Source organism: Euwallacea fornicatus, chromosome 9 (genome assembly GCF_040115645.1).
Source record: "Euwallacea fornicatus isolate EFF26 chromosome 9, ASM4011564v1, whole genome shotgun sequence".
Taxonomy (NCBI): Eukaryota; Metazoa; Arthropoda; class Insecta; order Coleoptera; family Curculionidae; genus Euwallacea; species Euwallacea fornicatus.
The window spans coordinates 811,674-831,669 of NC_089549.1; the positions used below are offsets into that span (position 1 = coordinate 811,674).

General features: G+C 39.4%; 1 protein-coding gene across 1 annotated transcript in view; it reads left to right on the forward strand.

The window, feature by feature from the left end:
* The window catches only part of Adcy8 (adenylyl cyclase 78C), a 47,122-nt gene that overhangs the window by 5,584 nt on the left and 21,542 nt on the right, over positions 1-19,996 (forward strand). Inside the window, exons 3-11 of the mRNA XM_066285722.1 lie at positions 10,132-10,342; positions 10,500-10,662; positions 11,667-11,836; positions 13,547-13,745; positions 15,323-15,510; positions 18,782-18,983; positions 19,046-19,195; positions 19,252-19,331; positions 19,381-19,530. Of these exons, the coding sequence (XP_066141819.1) occupies positions 10,132-10,342; positions 10,500-10,662; positions 11,667-11,836; positions 13,547-13,745; positions 15,323-15,510; positions 18,782-18,983; positions 19,046-19,195; positions 19,252-19,331; positions 19,381-19,530 (1,513 nt within the window). The remainder of the gene's footprint in view (positions 1-10,131; positions 10,343-10,499; positions 10,663-11,666; positions 11,837-13,546; positions 13,746-15,322; positions 15,511-18,781; positions 18,984-19,045; positions 19,196-19,251; positions 19,332-19,380; positions 19,531-19,996) is intronic.

A 19,996-nucleotide genomic window follows, 5' to 3' on the forward strand; every position in this document is an offset into this window, starting at 1 on the left:
GCTGAAATACCACGACAAATAAGAAATGAAAAGCCTGGAAGCCTAGGGCTCTCGGGTTTCTTAAATTTTAGCGGCACAAGTTCAAAAATGTTCCTGTAGCTCAGTGGGGAATTAGTGTGGAAAACAAAGACCCCATTAATCACTGATGGAGCGCTGTCTAGACTATTTGCACAGTTATTTAGAGCTAAACCGCATGATGTCGCGTTCTTAAGCCACTCCTCTTTTATATTTATGATGTTCATTCACCGCTATTATGATATTCATGTAACGCAAATCTCATGAATCCAATTTTTAGGTGAGGAAAGCTTCCCGTGGAAGTGGTGTGTTCATTCGCAAAACGATCAGCAATCGGGCCTTCGTCTCGACCTTTTCGGGAATACTTAAGTAACGATGTTTATAAGGCCACTCGCACCGCTTACGGCCTTCCGTTATTGCGTACGAATGTGCCTTTTTTCGTGGTACGAGCCTGCGGGAGGCTGTAATGCTACTTTATGGCCCTCGTTTGCTCTCCATGATTCCACAAACACGATATGGCTCGAATAGGAAAACCTTCCGGGCAAATTTCTTTTGCTCAAGTAATAATGTTGTACTGTCAAGGTAAAAGTATGCGGAATAATTTTTATTTCAACGAAATCAGGGCCATGATAAAATTCTATAATCTCCTAAAGGTAAAGGGCATGAACGCCATTTATAAAGGTTAATCGAAGCTCGAGTTTCCGCAGTCCCTGGGGGTATTTTTATTTCATTTACCCTAATAGAGGCCTCAATCATTTTATTGTTTCGTCGATATTTTATTAAAATACTCTTTTCCCGAACGTGTATCGCTTTATGTCAGCTTCTTAGGCGTTGCGGACAGCCCGCGGAAAGCGATCTACAGGGTGTAACGTATCATCGCGGAGGTATTTCGGGGGAGCGACGGCGCCCCGCCGCGCTTTCCTCATTTGAAGGTGAGGAACCTTGCCATTTTCGGATTGATCACGTGGAGGGGTCCGATTTTGCCGGAATACGCGATTGGTGTGTCGCAAAACGAATGTGTTTTTGTGCAGTGGCGTCTTTTCCATTGATTCCATCGTTTGTTCTATGCTGAACCAACTAAAAAATCGCTATGGCAGTGACATGAAAAATAGGGTGCGCCTTGAAATATTCAGTAAACCTCTTTCGGCTCATTTCACCGAATAATAATTGGACTCCCACACAAAAGATGTGAAGTAGAATAATGGCAAGTGTTCAATATTAATGGGTGCACGAGCACGCTTCCGATTAGTGTAAGTTATATGAAAGTGGCAAAAAGAGAATTGTAAATTTACTAATTTTACTGTGAACTTATTTCAAGTTTGTTTATTTTTTCGCTCCTCATTTTAACCAGCCCTTCCGACCCTTTGTAGGCAAATGTCGAATGTCTCTTTTCGTTGTTTCGCGAGCTGAGAGTTTCTCGGATTTGTATTCTCATTGCACGCTTTATATCACGATGCATAACAGTCTCGAGCCACACCTCACTTCTATTTTTGTACGCCTCCAAAGTATCGAATCAATTTCGTGTTCTATTAAATTTCAAGTCTTATCTGCGTGCGTTCCCTTGGAGACAATCGGCGCATATGAAATTTGAGCCCCTTTTGAGAGATCATTATTTAATTCTTCCTTTCTCGACCGCAAGCACTTTTTTTGCCGCACATCTTTAGTGCGAACTCTTAAGCATACTTGAAGGCTCGATTTAATCCACTTACTCTAACTGTGTCACCCAAGCAATATTTCTTACAAAATGGATTTACTAAGCGAAAACAAAACAATGAGAACTGAAACGAAAGCACCATGAATGTGTCAAAATTACATTGAAATTACGTTACCGCAGGAAGCTTTCGTAGAACAGCTACTTGCACGTGGCTGGTTTTAACTTAATACAAGAGATATTGGATTTTGTGTTATTTTGACTGGTTTACTGGCTTTTAAAAATGATGAATGACGAAACTTTGCAGAACTTTGAGGACTGAGAGGAAAATACGAGAAAATGTTTTCAATAACTTTGAAACGAGTTTACTGGACGAACTCACTTGGACCGTTAACTAATCAACCAGGCATGTTCGTAGTCTATTCATTATCGCCGTTCAAATTTGACTTAATCAGTTCGTCGATGGAGCTCTAAAGTATAAAATCAATTACACATGTAAACAATTCATTATTTATAGTTAAATTTGTTCGAATCGCCTGCTGTTTATAACGTTTTCCTAATAGAATTTGTTTAAATGAAACATCAGCTTTTGGATGTTGCATGAATAAAGCTCTTGATTTAAAAGTTTAATCCCTCCAATGTATATTAATTTTCCTTCTGTTGTTTCATTGAAATAGCAGGATAGATTTATCGTTTGGAGATCTACCATTAATAAAGCCGAAATTGTATAGTTCCATGTTTCATGGGTAAATTCGTATTTAATGAATTTGTCATTAAACAATTAATAACAAATTTTCCTTTTGTGCTATTAATTTTGTACTAAAAGCTAAAAATTGGTTTTCTACTGTGGTCGGTGGAACGAAGGGAGGAGCGGAGAGCACTTTTTCTGGGAACTAGGGAGCAATTTATTAACGAAAAGGGTGTTTAGTTAGTTTTTTTTATATACTAAGTGAAAATGTCGTTTCTGAACGAAGAACAAATGGATTAGTGTCCTAAGAGCACGAATAAGAGAACTTTTCGAAATTAAACAAAACCTAAAGACTAACCTGAACTAATTTTTTTCCAGCTAAATCTTCCTAAGACACCCGGTATGGTATTCTGGCGACCATGTAGTGCGGGATTGGGCCCAGGCACTCTCCCCCCGGCCTTGTCGTGTTCGAATACATCGTGGACAAAGTCCCCCCAGACACCCACCTCCCAAAACCTCAGGTTTCCTTTTACACTCACCAGGAGCCGCTGCAAAGCTTTACTTCTGAAACTTAAATTTTTTTTGTCCCAAGGAATATTTTCAAAGGACACCCAGTCTTCAGGGAGTCCAGGATGGCGTGGGATTCCCCCGGGGCGCTCACCCCCTAAAAACTTCGAGTTTTTTTTTTCCAGCAGCCTGTAACGACCCGGGATTGTCGCTGATGGATAAATCGTCACTGTCGACGCGTTGCGGATCCGGCTGTCAATTGCTTTGATCTTTTTCCACGAATGCAGACGTTGGTGCTGGGGAGAAAGAGTGACACTGTCCTCAGTAACTCCAAATCCACGAGGAAAAAAGGACGTTACGGCGAAACGTTCGACTGAAATAATACGTTTTCTCGTTTTTTGAGGCCGACGAGGCCCGGTAAAATTGAGAGAATTACGAAGCGTGAGAACTTCAAATCCGTACGATGACCACTTTAAAAGATTATTTAAACTTCATCGCGCCCAGTACTTCCCTGCTCGATCGACCCAAGTTTAATAACAAAACCTTAAACTGGCCTGGGCACTTTTAAGCACACCCCGTATACGATCTCAATAGTGAGATAAATAAATGTAAGAGGCATGGAGATATGGAAATTATCAATTACGAATCCTGTTGAATGTACTGGTATCATACCCCCGAGGTTTAAACCATGTAGATTGGACAAATCTCCTTACAAGCAAAATATGCCAGTTGCAATTTCAAATCGGGATTGGAATTATAATTGGATTAGTCCAAGTTTCCGTTATGGATTTTGCCCAGTTAATTCCTAATACCCTTTTATTTCAAATAAAACAATCTTCAACTGGACACCCAGTATAAGCGAATGGCATTGTAATGCATACGGTCGGATCCTAAAATTACTGCCACTGCCGGAATTATTCAGCTTCATATGACTAATTCATAATCGCAAACGTAATTTGTTTGCACGTGCTGTCATGCACTAAAGTTACATTTGCAACCGTGAATTAGCGAGATATGAAATTGTATAATCGCAGCTTAGGTGTGGAATGAAAACGTGAAATGTTAAAATTATTCATCTTCCCGGTGACATAAAAGTTTTAATGCCTCCGGAGTCACTCCAAAGACATTAATTCATCTTCGGTCCCAACAACATCCGAAGCTCTAATTACACACGAGCTTTACCTTACAATTATTTTAATAGGGAAACAAAGCGCGATATCAAAGGTACTTCCACTGTTTTGCTGCTGATTTAATGGAGTTACGGAAAATTGCCTTTACCGAAAACCTAATGAAACCCTAATTTATTATTCTGGTATTTAAGCCACTTTAAAGGGTTGGGAAATACTCCCTGGAAATAACCAAATAAGCCTAGGAGCCCTTTAACTAGTTAAGGGAGATATCGGCAAGCCGGCAGAAAAGCAGGTAGTTCGATTCAGATATTTTCGTCTGTACAATAACAAGATTTTTTTGGACGAAAGCCCACAAATGCCCATTTGCTTCAATTTTAAATTGACTCCGAGCTTGTTATTTTTAGTCACCGAAGTTCTTTCCGTTGCGCTGGTCCTCCATTTATTAGATAAAGCCCGTATAAATCGAATTCACAATTTGAAGAGCAAGGAAGTTCACAAACCGAGGGCACTTTCAATTTACGCTCCATCGGGTTTTTCGACTGAGACCGCCTGTTAAATTATTCATGCGCACGAGGTGGTAAAACGATTTGTGCGCCGGCTGTCGTGTGTTGCTCGAACCTCCAACGTGTGTCCCCCCCCCCAATTACTGTAGTTTAATAATCAAAACCCCAATAACCACCCGCAAAATTATCTTATCCCGTCAACTTTGTTCCTAACGCAATTTGAGCTATTGATGTTTACGTTGGGGCCTTAGACGGTGTCGTGTTTGCTCAGATGTCGCAATTCGGCAAAGAAGGTGACGATTGTGTCTGTGTGCACACGAGTACTATACAAAGCACTAACTCATGTCGCAGTTTAATTAAATGGGGGTTTCTGCGGTGAACTAACACTGGAGGTGCACGTAATGAGGCCTGGAGTGATAAAAATATAGGAAATTTGACGCGCCCCCATGCCTCCACTTTTATAATGTAAATTGAAGCGTTCGTGTAATTGAGTTCTTGAGAAGAAAAGCCCCTAATCGAATCTCTGATTAAATTTTAATTTTCCTGTTCATTTTCTCTTCATCACGAATTAATTTTTTACGCTGAGATGTATCATAGAGATTTCTTGATGGCCCGAGGTTGGACGGCCAATTCGGAATTTCCTACTTTTTAATTTGGCTAATGCATCCCCACGAAAACATCTACGGACTCGTAAACCAGCCAAATAAATTGTTGATTACACATTGGCAATAATCGTAATTTCCCCTTTCACTAATCCAAACTGGGGTACACTCCAATTTGCACCAGATGCTCTTTTTATCAGATAAAAAATATTATTATTGTCCTGGGTTGTAGGACAATGTTGGATAGAAATACGAGAGATACAAATTCCTTAAACGAGTGGCGCATTTGGAGACAGAAAAATGTCCATCGGGCAATTTAGTTTTGAAACTGAACGTCTTTGGGGATATACAGGGTGTCCCTCAAACGACTGTACAACGCTTGACCGAACGCTTCTGAACCAAAAATAAGATGTTCCGGGCAAATTTACCGACATGGGGGTTCGTTTCGTTGTTGCTGGGCGCCAATTGAGCATCGTTTTTTCACTAGTTTCGGAACTAAGAGTCACTATACAGTGTGAGTCGGGAGGATCGTGCCAAACTTCAGGAGCGCGTCGTACATGAAAAATAAATGTAAAAAAACTCAAATGTTGTCATCCGATTTTCGTTTGTTTGCAAGTTGTAGCATAAATAAAATTAAAACATAAAATAAAAAAAATTTATAAATTTCATAAGAAATTCCATAAATTAACGTTTGGACATCACAGTAAATGTTCAAAAATATCGCCATTAACTTCTAAACATTTTCGGCTTCGTCTATGAAGAGCATTCGTTGCGCTCCTGATGGTTTCATGTCTTCCTTTAATGGCAGCTGCAGCATTTCTAATGCGTTGAATTAGTGCATCTCGAGTGTCCTCTTTTACTCTGTACACTTCAGTTTTAAACCGACCCCACAAACAATAGTCTAGTGGTGTGAGGTCTGGAGACCTTGGAGGCCAACTAATGGGGCCACCACGACCAATCCAACGTCCAGGAAACGTTTCGTCTAAATGTTGCTTAATCTTTATGTTTTAATTTTGTTTACGCTACAACTTGCAAACAAACGAAAATCGGATTACGACATTTGAGTTTTTTTACATTTATTTTTCATGTACGACACGCTCCTGAAGTTTGGCACGATCCTCCCGACTCACCCGGTATAAATTGGCACGTTTCGACGTGAGAGTGTTTTGTGATTCTTACTGGTAACACGTTTCTGACTTATGTAAGCAACTCAATTGAATATTTACGGTAAATATATAAACACGATTCCACGTTTCGATGGACCTGAAGGTTTTCTTACTATTTATTTTTACGTTGGATATTATTGGGGACTCGATTAGGGTTCAGTCTCTTTGGCACCTTCTGCTTCCACGAATAATCTGTTAACCAACTGAGATAACGCAATATTTCCTCTCTGACGGCCTGTACCATAAAAACGTCATACTGAAACCCAGAACCAATTCGAAGTTACGTATCATCCCAACATACATTGGGCGGAGCCTAATTATTGAAATTACCCTGTTTGTTCAGTTTCCAAATGCCCTTTTGAGGATTTTTGCGCCCATGCACGGGCACCGCAATGAAATTTGCATTAAAGAGAAAAGTTTGACAAACTCTGCGACACAGGTATAAAGAGCGGAAGGCCGAAACACGAGGTCCATGGGTCCATCTATTTTTTCAAGAAAGTTTTTACTTGTTTTTGTTTCGTGAATACATTACGGGTAGAGTAAAAATCAGAGCAACTTCCAGCCAATGGGGAGGCGACATGCATTGTACACGCACGCTAAAGAAACGTGGAGAAATCTGGGGGGATGACAAGTTACACCCGGCGCATGCGTTAGGCCACATTTGTACATGCATAAATCTCCACTTTTTTTTTGAGGTAACTATGTGAAAACCGCACACTTCCAAAATAATTATCAAACTCACCCAACTCTCTGGGTTAGAGAAACTATAACAATCTCGACCCAAATTAAAGTCCACACCACCTGTGAGGGTTTCGCATAAATAAACTAACTTCCTCATATAACCCAAGCCTGAAACCACTTAGTTTCGGAGATGATTTCAATTTTCACATGGAGAAACGAGCTATCGGGCCGTAACGGTAAACACCCATGGGCCCTAGTTACATTCACGTGTATCCCCGTCGCTTTAACTCCGATTAAATCCGATATTTTTCACCATTAGAATTTGAGCAGCGTTTGCTAAATTTACCTTTAAAGTTATTACCACAAAGAACTTCCATTCACCTCTGCGATCATATAATGAGATATTCGTTGGTTTGTTGTTTTCATTATATTCGGCATTACGTTCCAATTACATGGATTCGGCATTTGAAGTTGAATTAGCTTAAATGGCAAGTTCGAATTCCCTTTTGTTAACGTATGAGTTTTGAGGGTAATTGACTGAATAATGTTTGTCTTCTGACTATCGCGACCCTTGTTAATTCGACACAATATTGTTAGGGTTCCCAATAATGACAATCTAAAGCAGACCTCAAAGGGCATTTCAGGCGTTGAAACGGCACGAAACAGACCGTTCGAAAATAGTTGGGTTTACACATTTTCTGGAACGCTCTGTATGAATTCCGCTGCGGAATTTCAATTCTGTTTTCAATTGTTCAACTTCTAGGCCTCTCGAAGTGTTTTTATGTTTTCGCAGAACTTGCAAAAGTATCTACTGATGCAAATCAGCAATTCGAAGGAAGTAAACAAAAAAACAATCATCCCGCTCCGCTATCACCTGTCCGAGGCATTTCGTAAGATTTAACCAAATTCCTTACGAATAAAATTAATGTCGTAAAATATGAGGGAAAATGATGCCACCCCGTATAACGACAATGGTGCGAGTCTTCTAGGATTGCTTAACCATTCTCCTAAACGCTATTGCTCCCCGACATATCTCACCGACGATACGTCACACCCTGTATGATATATCTCGCGTATAAGTTTAATGTGGATAATGTATTAGGAGTTGGAATTAATTCGTCGCGTTCTACAAGAGATGGTATAGGTAGTACAGTATTTCGTTGTTATCTACAATAATATACTTACCGTGAAACAGCGGTCATTTGAGGTCATTTGCTTTGCCGAATAAAGGGTTTTTGCGGGGAATTTTACTTCATTACTTTAATATGAACGAAAGTGCTGCTGAAGCTCATCGTATTCTAGTGGAAGTATATGATAAACCTGCTCTAGCTGAACAAGCGTGTCGGAAGTGGTTTGCACGTTTTAAAGCTGGTGATTTCGACTTGGTTGACAAGGAGCGACCTGGTCAGCCAAAAAAATTTGAAGACGATGCTTTGGAGGCGTTGCTCAGCGAAGACCCATGTCAAACACTTCCAGAATCGTCTACATCGTTGGGAGTTGACTTATCAACGGTGGGAAAACGTCTTAAAACTTTGGGTATGATCCAAAAGGAAGGACATTGGGTTCCATATGAACTGAAACCAAGGGACATTGAGGGGCGTTTTTTGACGTGCGAACTGCTGCTTCAACGGGAAAAAGGAAAAGGTTTTTTGCGTCGGATTGTCACTGGTGATGAAAAATGGATCCGTTACGACAATCCGAAGCGCAGGAAGTCATGGGTTAAGCCCGGGCAACATCAGTGGCAAAGCCGAATATCCATGGGTCTAAGCTTCTGCCCTGTATTTGGTGGGATCAGAGGGGTGTGATTTATTATGAACTGTTGAAACTGAATGATACCATAACTGGAGACCGCTACCGACTACAACTGATGCGATTGAGCCATGCATTGAAAGAAAAATGGCCGGAATACTCCAAAAGACACGACAAAGTCGTTTTGCTGCGCGACAATGCTCGTCCGCACCTCGCAAACCGGTACAAACATACCTGGAAAGACTTAAATGGGAAATCCTGCCCCACCCGCCGTATTCTCCAGATGTTGCTCCATCTGATTATTGTTTGTTTCGTTCGATGGCTCACAGTCTGTCTGAGCAGAAGTCCACTTCTTACGAAGATTGTCAAAAATGGGTCGATTCATGGATTGCATCCAAAGACAGCGCGTTCTTCCGACGCGGTAATCGTGCCCTGCCCGAAAGATGGTCAAAAGTAGCATAAAGCGATGGGCAATACTTTAATTAATGTATTTTTTTTATTTTCATTTAAAATCAATAAATTTTTTTCTTAAAAAAAACGCTACGAATTAATTCCAACTCCTAATACAGTTTGAGGCTTTTCACGAACGTTTTCGAAAGGAATCGACGGTGGCCTACGAGCCAACCACGGCAAAACCCAACCAGGATCGATCATAAAAATGATATGATCAACGTGAATGAAATTCAAAACGAACTCAATTTCATTTTCTCACGGAATCTCTTAAGCCCGAAAGTGTAATCCATTGCTGGCTGCGCTCCGTTAACGGTACCTGCATGACGTTCCCGCAATGAAATACATCCACTTAATTTCCTCCACCATGGATTTTCAAAGAATAGGTTGAACGTATGTTAGGTCAACCACATAAATTTCATTTACTGTCTTCTTAAACATCCCTACGAATTTAATATCGGGTGAAGTGAAGTACCTACTTTAGGGATAAGTCTGTTGGATTATCTAATATATTGGATATAAAATCGAAATAATAGAGCTCAGGTCGTTGATTACACAGAACGAGGTTACAAGACCGGAAATTCCTTGTCTCGATTCCATGTTTATTGAGCTAATTGGCGAACAAACACGGAGGCCCTTATGCAGAATACATTACGTGGAAGTTTAATATTAAAGTGGAACCCTGGTTCCGCAAAGTGGGAGCCCGGAAGTGTCGAGCTTTGCTTAGTTCTTGCTAATTCCATTGAAATTATTCGTCATAAATTTAGTTCACGCGTATTTTTGCGACTTCATCAACGGGAGTAAACCCTCAGAATGGGCGGAAAGAGGGTGAAATTCGCCCGGCGTCCAAACGCGAAAATTGGTTACGTTTTATCGGCATTCGGTTGCTTTTAATTAATTTTAATCACAAAGCGCCTAATTAATTGCCATTTGGCCTGTAGTTAACAAATCCCCAATTTTCCATTAAAAATTATTTGTGTTTGTTTCAGGAATAATAAGAAGAAAAACGGTAAAGTGCTGTGGGAGAAAGCCGTGCGGACGGTTTCGAAAGAAAGACGCAGAAGTAGACTGTCTGCAATCGCTCTCTCCATCGTGGATAAAGCGAAACTCCAAGACATATCCATTACACTGACTCCTCCCTCATCGCCGAAGGGCTTCGCACTTAATAACATCAACGAAAATTGTAATAATTGGAACAATGTAGGTATCCATGCGACATTTGGGGACACTGTGATATCAAGAACGCATTCGAATTTCCAACATTCAAAAATCTCTTTAAAGCTAAATGAAAAGTCATCCGACGTAATTAAGGGGGCTCTTTGACATTCATCCAAGTTTGAAATGTGCTTTGTTTCAGGAAAAGCAAAACAACAAGTTAAATAAAGAGTCCTGCTTTTCCATGAATGCGGATGATGCGTTTCCTGCAAACGGCATTTGCGAGAAGAAAGCTGATTTGTACCTGGATTGTTTTACACAGGACAAGGCATATTATGAAGATTCAGATGATTCCGCTGTTAAACGTAAGAGTTTATTCGTAATTTACCGTGTTGGCACTCTGCCCACTCTGCCCCCTGCATGTCGGAACGCCGTTCTAATTGACGTTGGATTTATGGATTTATGGAAAGTCACGGCGTGTTTTTCCATTGAGCGAGTTTGCCTGCCAGCCCAAAACACTCCAAAAGCGGATATTCACCGAAGAACAGTAATTTTATTCGCCTGTTGAAGTTGCAAGGGTGTCGTCAACTGGACAAATAGGGACCCGTAAAGGTGTTGTGTTTCACCCGGAGGATAACCCTACACACAAGTTTCGCCCCCTGCGGAAAATCGGTACTATTTTCACGGAATGTTTAGGCCGCGTCCCCGTATTTCCCAGACCTAGCACCGTTGGATTGTCGTCGGTTTCGATCGCTGCATGATGCCCTTAACGGAAAAACCTTTGTGCCTGACGAAAATGTGCGAACGTACACGAGTCAGTTTTTTGCCGGAAACGAGTCTAGTTTTTCTGAGGACAGCGTTCATAAATTTACCCCAAATGAAAAATAATTGTTTTCCATTGATGCTGGAAAATACGGAACGACTTTGCGGCCAGCCCAACCTTCATTTGCAACACTGATGCTCTTGTCCTGCGGCAGCCCATGATGGATAACTCGAAAATTCTTAATTACAGATGTTTTTTTGTTGCCGGAAATTTAGACGATGTCCTAAAGCATTTCCCGAACGTACCAAGGAGCAGACACCGTGGAGATGCATGGATTCGTGGAAGAATACGTCGGACAGAACCAGCAAATGGAACGAATGGATAAAATACTTTCCAATTTTAAAGAGAAAGATGATAAATATTTCTATCTAACGTTTTTACTTTTGAATTTTATTACTCACTTAATTTCTCCTTTCTTGTTTTTAGTTCTTACATTTGCTCGTCGTGCCCCTACCTTTGCATAAACGTTCAAAATTCCAAAGTCATAATCACTATTCCTTTAAAGTTGAAACATTATACATTTTCAAAGTTGTCCCTTTCCTCCAGCCGATTTCGCCTCCCTCTTCAAGAAAGGCCTCATGTACAAGGGAATATATTGGCCGAGCCTCACCAACAGCTTCCACTGCAAGCACCTAGAACTGGCTTACCTAAAGTATTCCCATAGGCAACGCCAAAAGGCTTTAATTATAGTCAACATTGTTGATCTGCTTTTGAAGGTAAGCTTAAAACAATTTAACTTGACTGCTATGGCATGAAGGAACGTTCAAAGCCACGGAGGGAACTTGTCCGTTTACTGAAATAATAGTCTTTAAATGGAGGCCCCGCACATACCTGATTTCTCCGCTTATTTTCCAAGATTAAATTTTATTAAATTTTGCAATTAATTTAACTCTTTAATTGCAAAGTTTTGTTAAAATATAGTTTAAATTAATTTAGCCCGAGTTTCGGGTGCCGTTAAAACCTACTCTCAACTGCTTAAAATTGGATTTATTCCTATGATCCTGGATCGGAGGAAAATTGTTTCAGTCCACAGTTTTTTGGTCTTGAACGGATTATGAAACTAATTTACGAGTCATCCTACGAGAGATATTGGTAGAACTGTCCTTTATTGAGGACGGCAGGTGAACGGCATATCCGGAACAAGGCAAACATCCATTATATCCGAGTAAATATGCTAAGACAGTACTTTATGTGGAAAGCAAACAGGCGATTCGAGAGGAGATTGATTTCGACATTAATTCCAGACCATTCGATAAAGCTCGCTGTACGGTTAAACTCGGTTAGCTCAGGTCTCGTCAGTTTCATAAGGAGCATTACACTCAGCTCTATTATTATCGGGTCCGGTCCCAGATATTTCTCCAATGTTTGATTTATCAGACATTGATATTTGATGTAATTGCTTTTAAATCGTTTAACTACAGGGTGGAGTACATGCAACGAATGCACCATCTCGATGCACTGCAAAACGCATCAAATAGAACGTGACCCCGAAAACGGAACATCCTGTGTGTGGCTGCCGAAGATTTTGACATTTTGTTGTGGAGGGTCTTAGAGAAAACGGGTGCACGTAATTGTCAAAATTTGGCCCGGAGCATGCGCGAGAAAGCACCAAATGTGAAAAGAAGTGTGAAACTCTGCCACCCTGCGTATCGAGAATGGTGCATTTTTGACCATGGACCTATTAGCATATTTTTATTATTTCGCAAAGTACTATCGGCCCATTAAAAAGCTGTGTGGAGGTTTTTCGTATATTTAAGTTTACCCAAGTTGCAACAAAAGCAAAGTCGACACTTCTTCTAATGAGAAAAGTTTGGAGAACTAACAAACTTTCCTGTGTTATAGTAACTTACGGAGTAAAACACGGAACTGAGAGCATTAGATTAGATTTAAATTAAATCGATATTAATTGAATACGTTTAAACGACAATTTAATGTAGGCATTAGCAATTAGGAATTTAGAGCAAAAAGAACATTTCGTATTTAATTAGTACCATGCAAACGTCTCGATTAAAAATGTCCGTTAAGTGGTTCGTGACCGTTGCACTGACCAAAGGCATTTGGACAGTCCACTGCTGGTTAATGATATGTGGATATTACCCCAGGAGTAGATCAATTTGGGAGTATAATTTTTGATTATGCGGAAACAAAATTTGTTTCATCGCACTTAATCACCGTCGCGGATTTTATCGAAGAGAAGTGATGACGTCATAGATAACATGGATAACGACGGAATTATTGCTCACTCGCCTGCAGCCCAAAGTGTCTCCCTCGAACTCGGCTTATTGGACATCTTCAGTTATTTTACCATTTCCCATATTACAGCCAACGAAAGACAAATATAGACGTCGGTCGAGTAAAGGCTTCAATTTCGTATTTAAGCAGGCATGTTGAAGTCATATTTAACATTGTCTTCTTACGTGTTGCAGGTGGCATTGATCATTGTGTGGGTGGCCAGACCCACTGGAGTAAATCTGGACGACGACAACACGACCATAGGAATTGTCTGGTCAGTTTGTTGCATGTCCATCAACATTGCGGTGTGCGTTTTGGGTTGGTGGAGATGTTTCGCTAATAACTATCTGCATTGGGCTGCCGCTTGCACTTGGCTTTTACTTACAATACAGAGTAAGTTGTAAAAACACAGTAAAAACTGTTCCTAAGAGTAGTTCTTTGCCACTCGTCTACTTCACGGGTTCCTACAACTTAAACCCTTTCAAAGTTATTTTTATTTATAACATGGAGTTATATTGTCTGCCGCAATAAATCCCGAGAACGACTCAAAGTTATAAAAGTCGGTGAGTAATAAACTCATTTATAGTTCGAAATTGTGTGGAATATTGCCATGGGCCTCAACTGAGCCTCGGAAAAACCGCTACATTTGAATTTGAAATTGGTCCATTAAGACTGTTACTGTTAACTAATCTGGCTTCGAAGTTCCGTCGTTATAAAGTTCGAAATGTGCCGCGGCTGACCATTTTCGTTTCACAATGAATCCATGTCATTTAAAGACGAAGAAATCCTTTATGGTAACGTCGTTTAGTAATTTTTCGAATAAACCATGACGGCAGGTGTTTGAGAAATGGGCATGTTAGAGGTAATTTGAAAAGAAATGCATCTCTACTCGTCGAGGTGAAATATGTTGACTCTTGCAATTTGGCCAAAACAAATCAACCTAGAAAAGATGAATATCACTGCTCAGTCGAATTCTCCTGCGTTAAAATCCCTCATTAAACGTTCATGGCAAATGTTTCATTGAGACCAGTCGCAGGTGTGTCAAGGTGAAAGTGCAGCTTTTCGAGCTTCGAATTTGGATTTTCAGCTCGACGCCAACTGAGCTTCAATTTCTGTTTAAAAGTTGTTTTTTATAGGACAAAGTAAGTTACGGGCATGGTGACGATATAATCATTTTGACGTTATTACCGACGATGAAATTCACGAAACGAGGTCCCGTTCTTGACAGAATGGGGAATAACACTCTTTCTGAAATGGCGCTGAAAATTATTTCAAATAAAATTACGTGACGTCGTTTTTCAATTGGTGATAAAACATGTTGATTCCTGACGAATAGTTGAAGATTACGTAACAGAAATCAGAGATTCGCTTATGCCTGGAAAGAGCAACTCGAAGATAATACATTCAAGTGCATCTATTCTTACATTGCGAAGTAATGAACTGTGACCACATGACCGCCATTCTGAGATTAACATGTCTCGGTTATAAGCGAGTTTACTGATAATGTCAATATTGCGAAGGACACCGTGCACGATCAATTGAAGATACGTTCCTGATCCCGAATGATCTATCGCCTCCAACTCGTTTGAGTTTAAAAAGAGATCAACATCAAAATTCTGTCGCAGATCAAAGTTAAATCAATTTTTAGATCGATCTCATTAATCGATTTTTCATTTTCGATATCGCATTCGAAAATATTAACATTTTAATTATAAACCCTGGGATTTTACGCATAAGGTTGCCCCGATGTCCGTTTTAGCCGTAATTAGATTAAATATTGATTCGATCCAGATTTAGATGGCTTAATGTTTTAAATCTAATATAAAAATAGGTGAATATTTTTGTGTAGAAAAATTCAATGCAGGCAAAACACTTTGATTTCCACGTAAATTACCCTCCGTTTACAGTTACCGACGATTTCTACATACGTTCAAATCGCTTAAGACTACAGTTCGCTTTTCTACTTTTAGGTATTCTGAGCGATGGAATAGGCTTTGGCCTCAAAGAAGGCCTAGTCTGGTATGTCCTCTTCATCGTTTTCGTCTCATATGCCATGCTTCCTCTACCCTTACGTTGGTGCATCATAGCTGGCTGTATATCAGCCTTAAGCCACGTAATTTTGGTTATAGTGAAGGTGTTCTACTTCGAAAGACAGGACGTAAGTAAACTTAACGCTTTCAATTTCTTTGCATATTATTTTTTAATGTTCCGAACCCATTTCGCTCTGAACTAAGCAAATTACTAACAAAATATGAAAGCAAAGCAATTATCCGGCTAAAAGAGTTTATTTCAGTTTTCATCATCGGGGTGTAATGGAAAAAAATTAAAAGAACATTCTTTGTTAGGTAAGGGCACCAACCAGGGTTTTTTGGCATGTAATTTCCAGTGAAAATTGGTTTCCCTTCTTTATTTTTTCAGTTCGATGCAGGTGGGAGTTTTATCGTCTAACTATAGTAACAATTTTTGCCCTTTCGGTGATAAATAAAAATCCCTTTCGAGCTTATAGAGCGAGGCTCCTGCAGTTAAACGGAGCACCTTCATTTCTATAAGCAGCATTCGATTTGGCTAAATTATATTTCTAGCTGTAGTCGAAATCTATCCGAGACGGAAAATTTATGACATATGAAACATAATTGGAGGTTCAAAAGATCTATTATTATTCACTTTATTTCCAAATTTGCTTAATAACCCTCTTCAAATTATACCATAGCTTTGAAGGGTATCCAAGTGAAATCGCCCCTATCCCCGAACAGATTACTGACCGATATACCTACCCACACATTACACACGAACGAATCCTCCCCTCACAAAGGCTGATATCAATATTCTGAATTTAAAATTAGTCCAGTAAATCTCTCTCTGCTAAGGGAAATTTGTTGTGGTAAGTCTGATGTAGCTTTTGTGCAGGATTTGCCTTGATAACACCTTGAGAGGTATTAAAGATGATGCATTCAATAGAATAACAAATTTGTATGCAAATTGAGGATGGTTAAAGTTTATGTGAGTGGTGAAGTTCGGTGAGATAGGAATTGGTTTTTGAGGTAGAAAAAATTTAAAAATGCAAAGATGTCTTAGAAGAAGTAGCGGAGGAGTTTGCATGTGATTTGTGTGAGTTTGAATTATCGGCGTTGCAAAAATTTAAGTATTTTGGGGATTTATTTGCAAGTAAACATCCTCATTCATGACAGCAACCGGGACAAAAATTTAAAAAGTAGGTACAAATCACAAATTTTGTCCAGGGATCAGATTTTTCAAAGAGATAATTGATAGCAAGGTCTAATTTCATGGCAAAAAAAATTCGGAAGCGATTATGGAAAAGAACTTGGAAAAATCAACTTGAGACCAATATTCTGAACTGTACTAACCGTCCGGAGAACTTTGCAGAAACACTAAATTGGTTCAGAACTCAGAGGTGCACTCCAGTATGCACGCAGTTAAATTTAGATGCTTAAACCTTTAATAATTATTTTCGAATGGAATAATTAATAAATTAAAGACTCAACAAGCAGATTTATATAATTATTTCCTTTCTTCTGTCATTTCCAATAGATAGATTTGACCTGAATAATTAAGTTACAAGTTTGTAGGTACCTAGCAATCAGGATTTGTCAAAGTATATGAATCTGTAATAATGCTCCCTTGAAAGGTAAGGATAGTTTCCACATCAAGGCGTTAAATTTTAATGAGATTTAATGGAAATTCAATTACTTCGCCGAGTTTCTGGGAAAGCTCGAAATAACGCCTCTCACAAGTAGAGATTATTGGAGCGGTCGAATTGCACGGTGTTACTTTTCCATTTTTTCTTTCGAAATTTTCAGTCGACATTTCGCAATTTTCCCAAGTGAAATGAGAGGAAACGCCGAGACGCCATCGAAAATCGAAGCATTATCGCTTCATGTCCAAGCCTCTTTGCCTCAGAGGCCTCGTGTGACGTATTATCGTAAAATCACGTATCTATTTACTCGTGTCGAATTGATAATTATTGTTATAAGTGTTTTCCCAACCTGAAACAGTTCGTAGTAAAATCAAACTTGAGCTAGTATAGACGTTTTGATGCTAAACGTAGTAGATATATCGGACCAGGTCAAGCGGTCGGTGAAAGAATTCGGTTCTGGAACAGTTTTGGGACAAAAAATACACGATGTTCCAAACTACAAAGGCAGAACCACCACACAAGAAAAGAACTGGTAAAGAGTGCCACACAAAAAATTAATTACGAATGTGAAAAACGTTATATTCGCTAAACACCTAGATCTTCAAAAAAGATGATAAAAAACACTAAAACTCTATTAAAGGTATGGAAGTGTATACGCCACACACACACACCAACATGCCCCTGATAGTGGTCATTTAATTAAACGGACAATCGCATACGAAAATGAATTCCCCTCCAACGTGTAGGACAGATTCACCTATTGGGATTATAGATTTATTGCTAACTACATTTCTAATACGTAGTACATGAAGATCATGCGTTTCTCACAGGTTTACCTGTATGTGGAATATACGGAGTGGCATAAATTTTATTATGCGTGTTTAATTGTTTAATTTGTTTATCCATTCGGTGCAATAACAATCAACAAAATGAAAAACATTTATTTACTCCATCGTAATTTATTCAAAATTTTAATAATGGTTTTATTTGATTCGTAATTATTGTACAAACCAAGACAAATTGCTGTTGCTGATTTAGCCGAGACCGCTTTATCACGAACGTTTTTTTATCATTAATATGGGAACATGGGCGGATTCACGGCGATTTATCAAAAACCGGCTAAAGCGAAGATAATTATTAAACATTTAGGGACTCACACGAATTGAAAGCAATCACTAATGTTGGATAACTAACGGATTACAAGGGTCTCGTTAAAAAAAGAACGCGGGCAATGTGCATTTTACACTAGTGCAAATTTGGCGAACACTATATTTTACGAATTCCACTTCGCCACAGTTGCACTGGTGCAATTATCCGTTAATAGCGTTCGCGCCTATTGCGGCATAACAGAGAAGCCATTGGTCGACGAAATTTGTAGGTCGAGACGTCATATTTGACGCATTAATCTGTCAAATATGATCATTAATGTCAAATAATAATTAACGAACGTTAATGACTTACTAATAAATGGACAAAAATTTATCGAATCGAAGGAAACGACCAATGGTGGATGCGAACCCGGACAGGGGCCTCACGATGGCCGTCTTCGGAACCGAATGTCAGACGCACGAATTCGACCAGTTTCAATACATATAGCAATTTTTCGTTTTTTTATGCTCTAGATGCAAAATTACGAGTGATAGGTTTAATACAAGATCCAGAATCAGCGTAACTCAAAATGGATCTCCCTGGACCACGGCGTATGCAATCTGATGATAACAATGAACGGAATCAGCATTTATCTCCAGCTAAGCAAAATGTGCATATTTTTCAGCTACACGAGGCCGATTCCTGCAAAATAAAACGAATTTCTGCCAATATAATTCTGTATCTTTGCGTCAACACTGTTGGTATGTACACGAAGTATTTAACGGATCGCAGCCAGAGGAAGGCTTTCCTGGAAACTCACAGATCAATGGATACGAGATACAGGACGCAGGCCGAGAACGAAAAGCAGGAGAAGTTACTTTTGTCAGGTAAAATGTTTGGGTGTTCCCATGGTTCACATTATCACAAGGTGTTCCTTCTTATCGCGTAGTATTACCGGATTTCGTTGCCAAAGAGATGATTAAAGATATTGAAAAGGAAGAGAGGGGCGGACACTTTCAGCCTCATCAATTTCACAAGATATACATCCATCGATATGAGGACGTCAGCATACTGTTTGCAGACATCAAAGGCTTTACCGGTAAGTCGTCTTATGAGCGTTCATGTTGAAAACCTCGAGCCCTTTCTCGTTCTCAGTTCTGGCAACGAAGTGCACCGCACAAGAATTGGTAAAAATTCTGAACGAGCTTTTTGCCAGATTTGACAAACTAGCAGCGGTAAGTTTTCTGTGTCTGCGCAGTTGCGTGCTAAGAGTTACCTGCGCAGGAAAATCATTGTCTCCGGATAAAACTCCTGGGGGATTGCTATTATTGCGTATCCGGACTTCCCACTCCGAGGTCGGATCATGCTCACTGCTGCGTGGAAATGGGCCTTCACATGATCAAGGCGATCAAGGATATCAGGACTAAGACTCAGGTAAATAAATACATGCTAACTACACGGAAAAAAATCCATACGTCATAAGGATTTGAATGTGTGGATAAGATCCGAAAGGACCTTCGCCATATGATTGCAACACCATAGATGATTTGCAACATTTTTCACTATCTTATTTAGCGTTGTATGTATGATCGTTACTTATAATTTTCTATGTAAAAATTTTAAGTTTTCAGTTTCATGAGAGAAAATCCTTTATTGTCTGCCTAATGCTGATTCAACAACATTCAAAGAGACTGCTTTTCAAACAATCGGTCACGATTTACGTCATTATAATACGATTATTCTAGATTTTAGTACAAATTTGTGAAGACAACAAAGATATTTTGATGAACTAAAATAATTACAATTCAATGATAAAATAAAACAAAAAATTAGAGCATTTTTTTTGTCATATAGACAAAAGATAAGGCATAATCTCTCTAGCTCGAAGAATAACGAATAT